This window comes from Colobus angolensis, unplaced genomic scaffold (genome assembly GCF_000951035.1).
Source record: "Colobus angolensis palliatus isolate OR3802 unplaced genomic scaffold, Cang.pa_1.0 Scaffold205, whole genome shotgun sequence".
Lineage (NCBI taxonomy): Eukaryota > Metazoa > Chordata > Mammalia > Primates > Cercopithecidae > Colobus > Colobus angolensis.
In genome coordinates, this window is record NW_012115211.1 from 1,521,608 (window position 1) to 1,537,849 (window position 16,242).

General features: G+C 40.7%; 2 protein-coding genes across 4 annotated transcripts in view; one reads left to right on the forward strand and one right to left on the reverse strand.

Moving 5' to 3' along the window:
* SPCS2 (signal peptidase complex subunit 2 homolog (S. cerevisiae)) overlaps positions 1 to 13,936 on the reverse strand; it is a 29,223-nt gene extending 15,287 nt beyond the window's left edge. Inside the window, exon 1 of one of the 2 annotated variants that reach the window (XM_011942031.1) lies at positions 13,790 to 13,936. In XM_011942031.1, coding sequence (XP_011797421.1) covers positions 13,790 to 13,903 — 114 coding nt within the window. In that variant the 5' untranslated portion in view covers positions 13,904 to 13,936. The remainder of the gene's footprint in view (positions 1 to 13,789) is intronic. The other variant, XM_011942030.1, reaches the window with a different exon arrangement.
* A 65-nt stretch (positions 13,937 to 14,001) lies between these two features.
* XRRA1 (X-ray radiation resistance associated 1) overlaps positions 14,002 to 16,242 on the forward strand; it is a 105,335-nt gene continuing 103,094 nt past the window's right edge. For both annotated transcript variants that reach the window (XM_011942032.1, XM_011942033.1), the window contains exon 1: positions 14,002 to 14,261. The gene's annotated coding sequence lies outside the window, so the exon portion shown is untranslated. The remainder of the gene's footprint in view (positions 14,262 to 16,242) is intronic.

Here is a 16,242-nt window from a genome sequence, read left to right on the forward strand (position 1 = left end):
ATCCAAAATTTCAAAATGATAACCCTTACACAGGTCAATTTTCACCCACTGTAAAACTGCTATTGCCACTCATCTTTTTATTGCAGCACTAAGTAGACCCTCAATCCAGACACCAATGTCCTTCAGATTAGAAAACGAGACTTTAAAGAGGTTAAGTGACATACAACTAGTAAATGACAGCCAACAAAATTCTTTAGGGCTAAATTACAAATACATGTCTCATTATAAAACTGTCTCTTCTTCAGTGATATAGATTTATTTTTACTTGCCTTAATTCCTGAACTCAATCCCAAAGCAGATTGTGGCCTTATTCTTAAAGGTGTACTGTACTTCAAATCACAAGCTAACTGGTTTTGGCCAGGCGCAGTGGCTCACTCCTATAATCCCAGCACTTTGGGAGGCTGAGGCAGATGGATCGTTTGAGGTCAGGAGTTCGAGACCAGCCTGGCCAACATTGTGAAACCCTGTCTCTACTAAAAGTACAAAACTTAGCCAGGCTAAGTAATCCCAGCTACTCGGGAGGCTGAGGAAAGAGAATTGCTTGAATCCGGGAGGCGGAGGTTACAGTGAGCTGAGATGGTGCCACTACACTCTAGCCTGGGTGAACAGAGGAAGACTCCATCTCAAAAAACAAACAAACAAACCAACAAACAAAAAACAAAAAACAAACTGACTGGATTTAGACTAAATACAAATGTATGCAGGCAAATGCTTTTTTTCCTCACCCAATAAGGTGAATCCTTATTATCCAAGGGAGAATGGAGTCAGGCTACTTTATTTTAATCCTCACTTTTCCACTTAATACTGGAAGGCATTGGGCAAATAATTTAACCGTTCTAAAGCCTTATTAGTTTGCTCAATTGTAAAATAAAGAGGGTGAAAGTATCTATTTCACAAGTTGGTATAAGAAGTAAATAGTGTAATTATAAAACATAGCACAGTGCACAGTACCTAGCAAGTACTTAATAAAAATTAGCTATTGTTGTTGCTATTACTGATATAAAACTATATAATACACTGCATCATTATTACCTGACTGTATGTATTATCTCCCTCACTGGGTAACAGGGACTACACACTTTTGTATTCTCAGAGCCTGGAACACAATATTCTTTCAATAGCTTATTATTTTTTTATGTCTAAATACTCATAAAGAAAAAAAGGGAAGAAAAAGATCTCTAAAATGTCTAAATTTAGACAGTCTAAATTTAGCAAATGCAGACATGCTCAAAATGATCTCGCTTGGTTCTTATTCACAGAATTTTTTTAAGGGATGGAGTGCAGACAGAAGGTATAATCATAGCTACCATTTCCTGAATGCCTAACATGTGCTATGTATGTGCTAAGTATTTTATATACACTACCTCACTTAATTTCCACAATAACTCTACAAGGTAAGAACAGTTAAAATCCTCCTTTCACAGATAACACTAAGGGTTTAAAAAATTTGCCAAAGATGAAAGATAGAAAGTTGTAAAGCCAGGACTCAAAACCCATGCTCTCTCACTATTCTACACTGCTTTCCCATGGAAAGGAAAGGAATTATTAGCCTTCAAAAATACAAAAGAACAGGAAGCAAAGAGGTCCCTGAAGTGACAGCTATACAATATATCTTGATTCCTAACAAGCTCTAGTTAATAACATTTTAAAAACCTAAAAAAAAAAAAAAAAAAGTTAATCTGAATAGGATCACAAAACTTACAGGGTATCAAAAATGTTGAATCTCCCCACTCAATGTAAAACCAACTGCAATTTGGCTGAAAACAGAGCTCAAAAAGTACTATTTTAAAGAAATTACTCCTCTACACTACCCACTGAAGAGATAAAGACAACTTTTTTTTTTTTTTTGGGAGACAGAGTCTTGCTCTGTTGCCCAGGCTGAGTGCAGTGGCATGATCTCAGCTCACTGCAACCTCCGCCTCCTGCGTTCAAGCAATTCTCATGCCTCAGCCTCCCGAGTAGCTGGGATTACAGGCATGTGTCATCACACCAGGCTAGTTTTTTGTATTTTTTAATAGAGATGGGGTTTCACCATGTTGGCCAGGCTAGTCTCGAACTCCTGGCCTCAAGTGATCCACGTACCCCAGCCTCTCAAAGTGCCACTACACCCGGCCAAGATAAAGACAACTTTTATCAAACTAACATACCTGATGCCAGAGCTGGCTGGCTAACTAGTTAAAAGAAAACAGGCATTTGATAGCTTTAATAGAACACTATGAAGAATCATTTCAGTTACGTTTCTCCACTGCACATTTGAATAACAAAAAATTCTACGAAGACATTTCACTGAAGGTATGGCATCAGGAACTCCGTAAGTGATTAGGCAGGATATTAAACACAACTCAGGTCTGAAGGATATGCAGTCAATGCAGGAAGGCATTTTCCAAATTAACTCATTTGAGGGAATACAGCCTTCTGTTCCCCATGCGTCACCAGGCTTAAAGGGATAGGGTGGGATCAAAAAAAGAGACAAAATAAGCCAGGCACAGTGGCTCACGTTTATAACTTCAGCACTTTGGGAGGCCAAGGAGGAAGGATTGCTTGAGTTCAGGAGTCTGAGATCAGCCTGGGCAACACAGCAAGACCCTATATCTAAAAAAAAAATTTTAACTAAAAAAATTAGCCAAGCATGGTGGTGCCCACCTACAGTCCCAGGTACTTGGGAGACTGAGGCAGGAGGATGGCTTGAGCCCAGGAGGTGTAGGCTGCAGTGGGCCGTGATTGTGCCACTGCACTCCAACCTGGACAACGGAGTGAGACTCCATCTCAAAAAACGAAAGGACGAAATCCTTGGCCATTAGGATATGTCCAACAAAACAAAATTGTTTTGAGTATGACAACATGAACACCTTCAATTTTCTTATTTTAATAACAGTGAAAAGAGAAGTTACGCAGTGATATAAAAGACCTGAGTGGACTGCTTCATAAAGTTCCCTGGCTTGATAATAGGACTCAAAGGATTCCTCAATTCACACTGGAGAGATGAAGAATTACCAGGGGTGAGAATGGTGTCAATGGTGACCCTGTTCTGATTTAGACAGAATTGAGCATGGCTTTAAGAAAAATAAACTTTTTCTCTCCTTTATCCCAGTTTAGAAAGTAGACAGAAGCTGCAAAGGGGGAAGGTAGCAGGAGATAAGGCATCTGAGAGAAACCATTTCCTAGTTATTAGGCTAAGAAACTTGAATTTTATTCTGAAGCGGGCAATGGAGAGTATTTTAAGTAGGGGAATAACAATCAAATTTATGTTTTTTTTTTAAAGTCATTTTAGTGGCAACCTGGCAGATGATCTGGAGAGGAGTAACACTGGACATAGAGATGCAGATGGAGCCTGATGTAAGTGCAGAGCCTCAATGCTCAATAGAGCAGCAGTAGGGAGAATGAAAGGGAGTATTTCTGAGGTAGAATTGGCAGGACTTAGTAACAGACTAGTTATAAGGAACATGAAAGAGAAGAGACAGAGACGACCACCTACTAGAATTAGGGCTTGGATGACTTGTTGGAGCCATTATGTCATTTTCCAAGAAGGAGGAAAGAGGATACCCATTTGTATATGTGGAGTTCTAAACTAAAATAAGGAGATAATAAAAACTGATGGCAAATTCAGAAGCTGAGATTACAATTTCAGTTGGAAATATATATGTGACCATATCCCCCCACACACATATTTAGCAAGAAAAGAAAATGTTCAGTTTGGGGAGAAAACGATGTCTATCTTAAGAATGTGCACTGTCATCTAATTTAAATCCCAATTCAGCAAAAACATGGTATCTCAAAGAGATTATGCTCTTAGCAACACACTGAATCTTCAATTTCAATCTGTTTTTTATAAAAATGGTCAAGATACACTGCAAAGAAAATTACTAGCTTAACAGTGCTTATTACTGACTGCATTCATCACTGGAGTTAGAAGTTAGGAAATTAGCATGTGTTAATTAAATTATGAGCATGCACATTAGTGACAACCCCAGAGAAACTGATTCTTAGGTTTTATATTGCCTTCTCTACTCCACCACAAACTGCATTTAGCTGTGACACGGCTGCTTCTACATCAACTCAGCCCATGATAGAGAAGCCTACATGACTACAGCTCTTTGAGGGCCAGGTCACTGGATCCATGACTTAAAATCCTACCACTGAACCCAGAAAGTGTGAGATTTAAGGCTGAAAAGAGCTTAAAGTTAAAACAACTTGATTCAGCATATTAATCAGCAATGCTCCGACAATGAAGTATTTTTTCTACCAGCAAACTGAAATGTAGTCAACAATCCTTTCAATACTAGCAACTAACATCTTCTAAAGTCTGACTGAATTGTTGGCATAATCAACCAATATAAATTTCTTACCTTTGCAATGGGTAGACAAGAAATCAGATACACAAAAAAAAGGGTCTTTAAAATTGTGTTAAGGAAAATCCTGTACTTAACAATGAATTATAAACTACGCTAAGTGCTAAATGGTAAGAAGTAGACATAGAGGGGCAAGGGCACACTACAGGTTCAAGGATCTGCATAAAAGATTCTGGATAAAATGTTACCTATTACCTCAGGGATATCAATCTGCAGCAAAGCTGACTGGGGAGGGATGGAAGACAGAGGGATGTTGCCAAGGAAGACCTGAATTAAGGCACAAAGACTGGCTAGGAATGTACTACATTGATACGGATGTGTGATGAGTCCTTATTCTAGAAAGGTAACAGATCACATACTCCATTTAAGAATTACATGCAATCAGTTCTGAAAAATGCAGCTGAGTGCAAATTCAGGCATAGGACCACACAGCTGTTTCATCTGATATCCATCTCCTACTGCCTAGAAAAATAGTAACTGTTATATGACTCTTCTAGGTTTCTTTTTCTTTTTAAGGAAACTGCCAAGTCTCTCAATAGCAATTCATTCCAGTGTTGGACAATCTTTTAAAAGAAAAAAAAATATTTTTAAACACAACCTTTTTGGCAATTACACTTCTTTATTTTCTTTAAATTAATATTGAATGGCTGCTTGCTATGTGCCAAGCACTGTTCTAGCCACTAGGGATATAGTCATAAACAAGACAAATTCTGCACTCGTAGAGCTTCTTCTTGTATGGAACATAAAGAATAAGTAAACAAATATGCATATAATTCCAGGTTGTAAAAAAGATTATACAGAAAAATGCAATAGAGTTTTTAAAAATACTAAAAAATAGTGAGGGAAAAGTTAACATCTGAGCAGAGCTGAATAAAGGAGTAACCCATGAGAAAATCTGGAGTGCCCTAGTGAAAACAGAACACCAAAATCCCCCAAGCTTAATGTGTTTGAGGAACAGCAGAAAAGCCAGGGTTTCCAGAGTCAGTAACTCAAGCAGAAACTGACAGATGAGGATGACAGAAACAGGCAGGATCAAGAACATGTAGTGTAGGGTCCAGTCCCACAGGGTCGGTGGGTTTTTCTCCCCGTGTGCAGAGACGAGAGATTGTAGGAATAAAGACACAAGACAAAGAGATAAAAGAAAAGACAGTTGGGCCCAGGGGACCACTACCACCAAGATGCGGAGACCGGTAGTGGCCCCGAATGCCAGGCTGCGCTGATATTTATTGGATACAAGACAAAGGGGCAGGGTAAGGAGTGTGAGCCATCTCTAATAATTGACAAGGTCACATGAGTCACGTGTCCACTAGACAGGGGGCCCTGGCAGCCGAGGCAGAGAGAAAGAGAGGAGAATAAGAGAGACAGCTTACGCCATTATTTCTGCATATCAGGGACTTTTAGTACTTTCACTAATTTGTTACTACTGTCTAAAAGGCAGAACTGGGTGTACAGGATGGAACATGAAGATGGACTAGGAGCGTGACCATTGAAGCACAGCATCACAGGGAGATGGTTAGGCCTCCGGATAACTGCAAGAGGTGGAGGAGTACAGTCTTCTCTAAACTCCTCCGGGGAAAGGCAGACTCCCTTTCCTGGTCTGCTAAGTAGCAGGTGTTTTTCCTTGACACTGATGCTACCGCTAGACCATGGTCTGCTTGGCAACAGACGTCTTCCCAGACACTGGCGTTACCGCTAGACCAAGGAGCCCTCTGGTGGTCCTTCCGGGCATAACAGAAGGCTTGCACTCCTGTCTTCTGGTTACTTCTCACCGTGTCCCTTCAGCTCCTATCCTTGTACGGCCTAGTTTTTCCTAGGTCATGATTGTAAAGCGAGGATTATTATAATATTGGAGTAAAGAGTAATTGCTACAAACTAATGATTAATGATATTCATATATAATCATCTATATTATTTATATCTAGTATAACTATTCTTATTTTATATATTTTATTATACTGGAATAGTTTGTGCCCTCAGTCTCTTGCCTCGGCACCTGGGTGGCTTGCTGCTCACAATGTAGGGGATACAAAATAGGCCACAATTAGGGGTGTGGATTTTAGTTAATTGAGATGGGAAGTTACTGGAGATATTTCAGCAAGAGAGTGAGTGATCCATGTTTTAAAACATCAGTCTAGCTGCTGTGTGGAGAACAAAATGTAAGGGAGCCAAGCACAGAAGCTGGAAGATCAGTTGAAACGGTTACTACAGCTGTCTAGGTAGGAGTGGTCAGATTCTGGATGTACAGCCAGGAAAATACAACGATGGGATGGCTGTGGAGTACAAGGCAAAGAGAAGAATCAAGGGTAACTCTCAGGTTTTTGTTTGAATAAATTAGATGAATGGAGGTGTCTAACTGAAATGAGAAAGACTGAGAGAGAAGCACTTTGAGGGGTAAGCAGAAATCAGGAGACTGGCTCTGGCTATTGATGCCTGATATACATTTAAGTGGAGATGACAAGCAGGCAGTTGGACATAAAAGTCTGGGGTTTATAGGAAAGGTCCAGGTTGAGAATATAAATGTAGAAGTCAGCAACTTCTACATGTTATTCAAGCCACGACATTGGGTATCACCTTGGGATGAGGGTAGACAGAGGAGAGGGCCAGGGGTAATAAGCTCAGGGACTGGCAATATTTACACAGGTCAGGAAGAAGACCAAAGAATAATGAAGACAACAGAGACTAGTTGACAGAGGAGGAAAATTGGGGGCAAACGGTGTCCTAGAAGCCAAGTAAAGAAAATATTTCAAGAAGAAAGAAGTGATCAATAAGTCAAATGCTACTGAAAGGCTAAGTAATATAAAAAACTATTGAAATTTGATAAGAGATCAGAGCAGAGAAATGGTGCTGGCAATAGCTGAAAAAGGTACCTTGGCAGGCAGATTATATATATATAGTATATATATATACACCATTACTTTAATTACTAATTAAAAGACTCACTAAATATATGTATGTATATATACTATATATACACATATATAATACATATACATAGTCTTTTAATTAGTAATTAAAGTACAAAAGTAATCAGTGTCTGTGATACCACTGTGTTACATGATACAGTTTAAAAAAACAAATAATCTGAAACTTTAAGGGTTACTCCATGAAAGACAAAAATAAGTTTCTAAAATTGTGATACAATTCACACACTATAAAATTCACTATTTAAAAATATGCCAATTCAGGGGTTCTTAGTATACTCACAAAGTTATACAACCATCACCACTATCTAATTCTAGAATATATGCATACCCTCAAAAAGAAACTCCATAACCATTAGCAGTCACATCTTATTCCTGTCCCCTATCCCCTGGCAGCCAACAATCTATTTTCTGTCTCTATGGATTTGCCTATTCTGGACATTTCAAACAAATGCAGTCATACTATATATGGCCTTTTGTGATTGGCTTCTTTCACTTAGCACATTTTCAAGATTCATCCATATTGTAGTATGTATCAATACTTTATTCTAACAGTCAAATTATATTCCATTGTATAGATATATCACATTGTGTTTATCCATTCATCAGCTGACAGACTGTTTCTACCTTTAGGCGATTATGATAACTGTGTTATGAACATTTGTGTGCCAAGATTTCCTGTGGAGACATATTTTCAATTCTCTTGGGTATATACCTAGGAGTGGAATTGCTGGGTCATATGGTTAACTTTACGTTGAATTTTCTGAGGAACTGTCAAACTGTTTCCAAGAGTGCCACCACATTTTACATCCGTTAGCGATATATGAAGATTCTGATTTCTCCATATTTACACCAAAACAGGTTATTTTCCTTTTTTTCCCCCTTTATTATAGCAATCTTAGTGGATGTGAAGTGGTTTCTCATTGTTGTTTTACTTTGCATTTCTCTAATGACTGATGATGTTGCGTATCTTTCCATGTGCTACAGGCTATTTGTACATCTTCTACGGAGAAATGTCTATTTACATCTTTTGCCCTTTTAAAAACTAGGTTGCTGTCTTTTTATTACTGAGTTGTAAAATTCTTTATATAGTCTAGATGCTAGACGCTTATCAGATATATGATTTGAAAACGTTTTCTCTCATTCTGCGGATTTCTTTTTTCACTTTCTTGATAGTGGTCTTTGACACACACATACTTTTTATTTTGAGGAAATAAAAAATAATGAATTTTGAGATCCTAATAGGATCAGTTTGCAAAACAGTATTAAAAGGCCAGCACCTTGTTTCATTAAACAAACACATACAATTATAGTAATGTCATAAAACCGTTCATCTTCCTTGTCAAAGCTAGGTAACAGGGCACAAGCATATCATCTGGAAGTCTGGCAAGCTAAGGTATCTTCCAGTAGAGTAAAAGAGGAGACACCTAAGGACATGTGATTGGTAGGTGACAAAGCCAAGGCTACAGCCTAGGTCTTTCACCTCACAACAGATGTTCATCCCACTACTATGTTAGCTAGCACATTAGTTAGCACAAGACACACTGTGGTATGGGAAGCAATGTGCTGAGTAAAGAAAGAGCACTGGATTAAGTACTGGGGAAGCCAGGTTCTGTAAGTGTTACTAATTCACTGTGTGGTCTTGGGCAAGTTGCATTGCTTGTGTCCATGTCTACAAAATGAGGCTGAAGCATCAGATGAGTTTCAGGGTCTCTTTATTAAAAACATTTTAAAGAAACCACCATTAAGCAGAATAGCTTTTAAAAACAAAACAAAACAAAACAAAAACCTTAAAATGTCAGAACCAGAAGAGACTTAAAAAAATCATTTAAGCCAGTAGTTCTCAACCTGGAAGTAACTGTTAAAATGCAGAGGTAATGGAGACATGTGAAGAAAAATGCAGATATTCAGGCCTAAGAAAAGGTCCAAAAATCTGTTAATTTTAACTAATTCTCAAAGGAGTCTGATGTAAACAGATTAAAGCTGTTCTTTACGATCAGGCTGACAGGCTAGCCAGGAGACAGAAATCCAGGTATAAGGCTAAAAGGGTCCAGACAATAGCTTCTGGAAAGCATGGTTTAACACCACATATCAACTTTAATAGCCAAAACAAATTAAGCAAGCAGCTTTTCTTTATAACTGCCAGGCAGAAGAAAATGCTTTGATGTATTTGGGGCAAAATAACACACTGCAATGATCTAAGTCAAGTTATTCTGTGATGGAGGCGGAAAGATTATATTTGCATACTTATTTTTAAGATCAGGAAACAAGAATTGCTGTGTTCTTAAAGTCAGTTTCATAAGAGTGGAAATTCACATCTGCTTAGGGAAAACTAGGAGCATATTTGCATCTCTTTATTGCACTTCTTTATGGCAAGTAAAACTACAGCTGCAGAAATAAAATAAAAACCCTCCTCGCCAAAATCAAGACACATTAAATTAAATAAATTATATTAGGCTAGGTGTGGTGGTGCACACTTGTAAACCCCGCACTTTGGGAGGTCAAGGCCATTGGATCACCTGAGGTCAGGAGTTCAAGACCAGCCTGGCCAACACAGTGAAACCCTGTCTCTACTGAATATACAAAAATTAGCTGGGCATGGAGGCAGATGCCTGTAATCCCAGCTACTGGAGAGACTGAGGCAGGAGAATTGCTTGGACCTGGGAGGTGGGGGTTGCAGTGAGTAGAGATTGCGACAAATTGAGACTCTGTCTTTAAAAAAAAAAAAAAAAGAAATTATATTAAAGGTAATGGCCTCATTCCCACAAAGCAAAAGTCTATTAGTTCAGATCCTGCTCCAGAGAATAACACTTTTCTCCCCAAGTTCTCTCCCACAGTACCCTCAGTCTTCAAACAATGAGAGGCACCATCCTCTAAAGCTGATTCTGAACACTGAGGTGACAGATCTCAAGTTGTTTCTGTGCGAAATTCAATGCTAAAAGTACTTATCCTGTGTTGATCACTATAGAGAAGCACTCACAGGAAAATGGGCAAATACAAATTGGTGAAATAATACAAGATAGTATATCATATTAAGTGACAGTTTAATTCCCATGTGCAGTGTAAGTGCTAGAGGAATTCAGAGAGGGAACAGTTCAATGTAAGGCTGAAAATCAAGTTTTCCAAGAAAAAGCACTCAAGCAGTTCTTGACTATTTTGTCTCTTCCGTCCCTCACTTATTGGATAAATCTTTCAAGCACTCTTTTGTGAGACCTTTTATCTATTTCTGCTACTCATGTTGGGGTTCTCATCACCTTGTCATTCTATTTTTACCACAGACAGCCCCGCACAAAGAACATTTACTTCTAGTAGATTCCAAAGGACAGGGAACAGAGCTGGGTGCGGTGGCTCATGCCTGTAATTTCAGTACTTTTGGGAGGCTGAGGTGGGCAGATCACTTGAGGCCAGGGGTTCAAGATTAGTCTAGGCAACACAGTGAGACCTTGTCTTTACCAAAAAAAATAGTAAAATAAAAAGGGCAGAGGAAACCAAACAAAAAAACCCAAAGAACATTTACCAGCACTATACAATGTGATCCTTACTATAACACGTATGAATGCCCACAAGATTTACATAAGGAAATTTCAATTCAGCAATATCACACAACTTATCCAAGGTCATGTGGCTTTTATTAGGTAGGTGCAAAAGTTATCGTGGTTTTTGCCATTACTTTCAATGGCAAAAACAGCAATTACTTTTGCACCAACCTAATAACATGCTGCACTAAAACTCAAATTTGTCTCTTTTTATCATATATTATACACTACTGTGTATATGGCCTTATTAAGAAGTCTTCTAATTTCTCTCTCTCCAAACCATCTCACTAGTTTTCCTAAAAACCACTTTACACAGTCTCAAAACCCTTCAACAGCTTTCTTCTCCTACTTCAAGCAATCCATGGCCTCCCTAATCGGATTCTATCTACTTGTCACTACAGTTCCTTTAGAGAGCCTTCTAGTCAACTCAATAACTGAGAAACATTAAACACCATCATATCTGTGTACCTTCACTCAAGGAGACTTTTTTACCTGGCATGTCTTTCCTTTCTCCCCTCAAATAAGGTGCCAGTTCCACTCTCAGGAATGAGGCCTTTCCTTGAGGCTCTTACTCTTCTTTTTTTTTTTTTTTCCGAGATGGATTTCCCTCTCATTGCCCAGGCTGGAGTGCAATGGCGTGATCTTGGCTCACTGCAACCTCCACCTCCCAGGTTCAAGCGGTTCTCCTGCCTCAGCCTCCCAAGTAGCTGGGATTACAGGCATGTGCCACCATGCTCGGTTAATTTTTAGTAGAGACAGGGTTTCTCCATGTTGGTCTGGCTGGTCTTGAACTTCCGACCTCAGGTGACCCGCCTGCCTTGGCCTTCCAAAGAGCTGGGATTACAGGTGTGAGCCACCATGCCTGGCTGAGGCTCTTACTCTTATCAATAAGCTTGCAGGGATCACTCTCTCTCTCATTTGAACTTCTCTAACAAGTACACACTTGTGCGAATATACCATATACTTCCTTAAATAGATTCAATTACCCCATCTTCTATATTCAGCAGTTCTGAGTGCTCTCTGATATTAGGATTCTTGATTTACTCCTCCACCATCACACATTTGTACTGGACACTACAGGTAATGGAGATCATTAACGTGTACTGTCTTACTTGGTTCTTCCCAAAACCCCGTGATACAGGTGCCAGAGATTCTAAAATTCCAAATGAAGAAACGTTAATTGACTTGCCAGTCTTCATACTGTTTGCAAGTAGCAGAAATACTTCAAAGCTGAAATCTTACGATCCCCAAATGCAGATTCTTTCAATAACACAATGGTGCCATATACACTATTCCATAATAATAGTATTCCATACTGCCTTAGCAGAATGCCCATACTTAATGTTTGCTGATGATAATCCCACTGCAAGGAAGAGCAAGAGCAGTTAGTGGGCCAGGTAAGCCCAGGTTGTGAGGTGCTTACCCAGGAAGAGGGAAGGATTTGTGTACACAAATGACCATCAATTCCCCATACTCTCATGTCTTGAAGCAATTTACCATCCCAACCTCCAGAACATGTTTCTGTATCTTAAGGTTTGAGTGTGAGGCCAGGTGCATGGTGACTCATGCCTGTAATCCCAGCACTTTGGGGAGCTGAGATGGGAGGATCACTTGAGGTCCAGGAATTTGACACCAGCCAGGGCAACACAGTAAGACCCTGACTCTACAGAAAAGTTAAAAGCAAAAAAATTAGCCAGGCGTGGTGGTGCACATTTGCAGCCCCAACTACTCAGGAGGCTGGGGTGGGAAGATCACCTAAGCCTCGGAGTTCAAGGCTGCAGTGAGCTAAGATCCATTCCGGGCAATGGAGTGAGACCCCTCACAAGAGAAGTGTGTGAGAACCATGTCTTTCAAAACCAATGACACTCAAAAAGACAAGTAAAAAGACCTGGATCTGAACCCCTCAACATAATCAAGTTTTCATTTCTTAAGCACCTACCATGTGTTATGCAAAGGGAAGTCTGAAAGCTGTTTTCAATTAAATTCAAAACTCCTGTTTACTATAGTAAAGACACCATGCTTAACAATTCTCATCAAACCAGCCCAAGGCCCTACAATGAGAGAACTGGAAGGGAATTTAGGGTTAAGTCCCTCATTTTAAGGCTAAATCTCTCACTTTGCAGATGAGCAAATAGACATAGAGAGAGCAAGCATATTTCAAGGTCACAAAGCTAATTAGAGGCAAAATCAACACTAGGAAGAAGTTCTCCATCCATCTGTTTCTTCCAAGACGCTGTGCAAAGAGCAAGAAGGGCCAATCCAGGGACAGTTTTCCTTTTTTTCTTTTCTTTTAAGCCCTTGTTGCTAGGACTGCAGTTAAAAAAAAAAAAATTGGATGAGCAGAGGAGGAAAGGGGCAAGCGTGAGCGGGCAGCAGTGCACTTGGTAGCAAACAGGGAGGTAGAGGGGAGAGAGGAGAGGGCGGGGAAAAACAACAGAAAGAAAGAAAAATCTTAAAAGCTTCTTGTCAGCCCAGTAGAAGAGTCAATACTCAAATATTTTAAGTATTCGCCTATCATGATAAAATGCCTAAAAACTTAAGTAAGCAAAAGGATAAGAAGCACTTTGGAATCTGTAGCAGCATGCAAGTGTGATGGTGGTAGGGAGTTTCGAGAATATCGATTCTTGAATCCTTGGGCTTCGGTTTTCAGTGTCTGTGAAACGGGCACTGGTAACAGTGCACCCAGCACCCCAGCGGAAAAGCGATGGACATGATTAAGTATAGAAAGAACCAAATTACCGAAAAAGCTGTGGCGGCCAGGACCAGAACACTTGCGAGAAGCGAAGAAGTCCTAAAGAGGAGAGGGTCCAGGTTTGAAGTGTGATGAGGGCAGCCTACAAGCGTGCGTAGGGTTGTCATAGCGGTCACACAAGGGCTCCCCTCAAAAGGCCGTAGAAAATAAGGGAGACGGGGATGGGAAGGTGGGCTCGCCGCCTCCCAGGCCTCCCCGGGATTCAACTTTTCCCAAGAACCGGCTCCTCACCTTATCCAACAAGCCGCTACGGCCACTGCCTGTCCCGCAGTTGGAACCACCGCCAGCCCCACTATTGCCTCCGAGACCACCGCTTCTCCCGCCCTGTGTAGCTGCCGCCGCCATGTTGTGCGCCTCTGCGTCTCCCTCCCCTCCGACTTGTCTGAAGCCGATTGGCTAGAGCTGACAACGTGACGCGCCGCGCGGAGTCAATCGGGATCCGTAGTTTGGGGCTTGCTGGCGCGAGGTAGTCAGAGGACGTGGCCGCGGGGCTTGCTGGGACTTGTAGTTAGACGTCCTGGCTGTCGGTTGCCGCCTACACTGTCTGCCCTAGCGTCGCGGTTACTAAGGCGTGGGAAAGGTAGCGGCAGGCACCACCGTGGAGCGGCTCCGAGATCCCCGGGAGGGTCGCAGGCGCGCATCCCTCCTGACTGGGACTTCGCCTCCGCAGACCCATCGGAGGCTGAAGCGACGCCGGAGGCAGGTGCGACTAAAAACTTAGTTTCCGAGTTTGTCTTTCTCAGGCCCAGGTGTGGAGTTTCCGAAGGAGTGGGCAGGAGCCCGTCCTTCATCCTTTTCTAGCCTGGTTGTGGCACTTACTGATTATTTTCTCAAGCAGCTGTCATTTTAGCTGTTAGTAATGTTTTCGTGTTACGGAGAACTCACATTTACTGAGTGCCTACTGTCTGCCAGGCAGTATCCTATGTGCACTTCCAACCATTCTCTCTCTCACTGAGTCCCGCAACATCCCTGTTAGGTGAGGAGGAAACTAAAGAACCTACCCAAAGCCAGATAGCATGTATCTGAACTCGGTTTTCAAGCCGGCATTAAAAAAATCAATATATATCCCTTCTGACACTCTGCGTTTACAGTTTTAGGATGTAGTAGGAGTCTACATTTTAATTAATAGTTTTTTTCACAAATATATATTGAGCACCAATATTGTACTGATGGATACAAGGGATCAAGATAGACCTGGTTGTTACTCTGGTGGAACTCCTACTCCATGACAGAGTTATCAAATAGCAGAATTGTATTATACTATGCTCTATTAGATTGTATTGTTTTTTAATTCCTATATATCCCCCATAAGCATCTAAATAATTAAATAATTTTGAGTTGCTTACTATGTAGCAGGCCCTATTCTAGTCACCAGGGATATATTCCTGAATAAAATAGACAAAAACTTGTCTTGGGGAAGCCAAAATTCATGTGAAAATAATTATTATCTAGGCCGGGCATGGTGGCTCACGTTTGTAATCCCAGCCGAAGCGGGCAGATCACCTGAGGTCAGGAGTTTAAGACCAGAATAGCCAACATGGTGAAACCCCGTCTCTATGAAAAATACAAAAATGAGCCGGGTGTGGTAGTGGGCGCCTATAATCCCAGCTACTTGGGAGGCTGAGGCAGGAGAATTGCTTGAATCTGGGAGGCAGAGGTTGCAGTGAGCTGAGATCAGAAAGAAGAGAAAATAATTATCAGTAAATAACTAAATTATTACTAAAAAGAAAATAATTTTCACTATATAACAATAACATAAGATGACATTTCATTACCTCTCTGAAGCAATCCCTGGACACTCTAGTCAGATGCCGCTGTAGCTTGTTGCCATTTATCTTTTACAACTTCTTATTTTTCTTTTATTTAAAAGAAAATGAGATGATATACCATTGCCCTAGTCACGTTTTTTTTTTTGAAACAGAGTCTCACTCTGTCACCCAGGCTGGAGTGCAGTGGTGGGATCTTGGCTCACTGCAACCTCCGCCTCCTAAGTTCAAGCAGTTCTTGTGCCTCAGTCTCCCAAGCTGTAGTCTCTGTAGCTGGGACTACAGACACATGCCACTATGCCCAGCCAATTTTTGTATTTGTAGTAGAGAAAGGATTTTGCCATGTTGGACAGCCTAGTCTTGAATTCATGACCTCAAGTGATCCATCTGCTTCGGCCTCCCAAAGTGTTGGGATTACAGGTACAAACCACTGTGCCAGGCCAACTTCTCATCTTTCAAGATCCAGCTCTAATGCCACCTACCCTGTGAAACTATCCCTGATACTTCCTTCTTCTTTCTTCACCCACTGCATGAAGTGCCCCTGTGGCATTTTGTTCATGGGTTGGGTTAGTTCAATTAACACTCATTGAGACTCTTCCTTCAGTAAGCCAGGTCCTGTGTAAGATGCAGGATAAAGAGATAAGTAGGACCCAGGCCTGACCTGATCTTGGAGATACTCACAGCCTGGTAGTGAGGTGGGGAACAGACAAGGAAGCAGGCATTATATTACAGTGTGGTATAGTGCCTGTATTAGTCCATTTTCACACTGCTATAAAGAACTGCCCAAGACTGGGTAATTTATAAAGGAAAGAGGTTTAATTGATTCAACATGGGTTCTTTTCTATTTCCCTAAGTATTGACTGGTCTGAGAAATAAAGGGAAAGAGTACAAAAGAGAGAAATTTTAAAACTGGGTGTC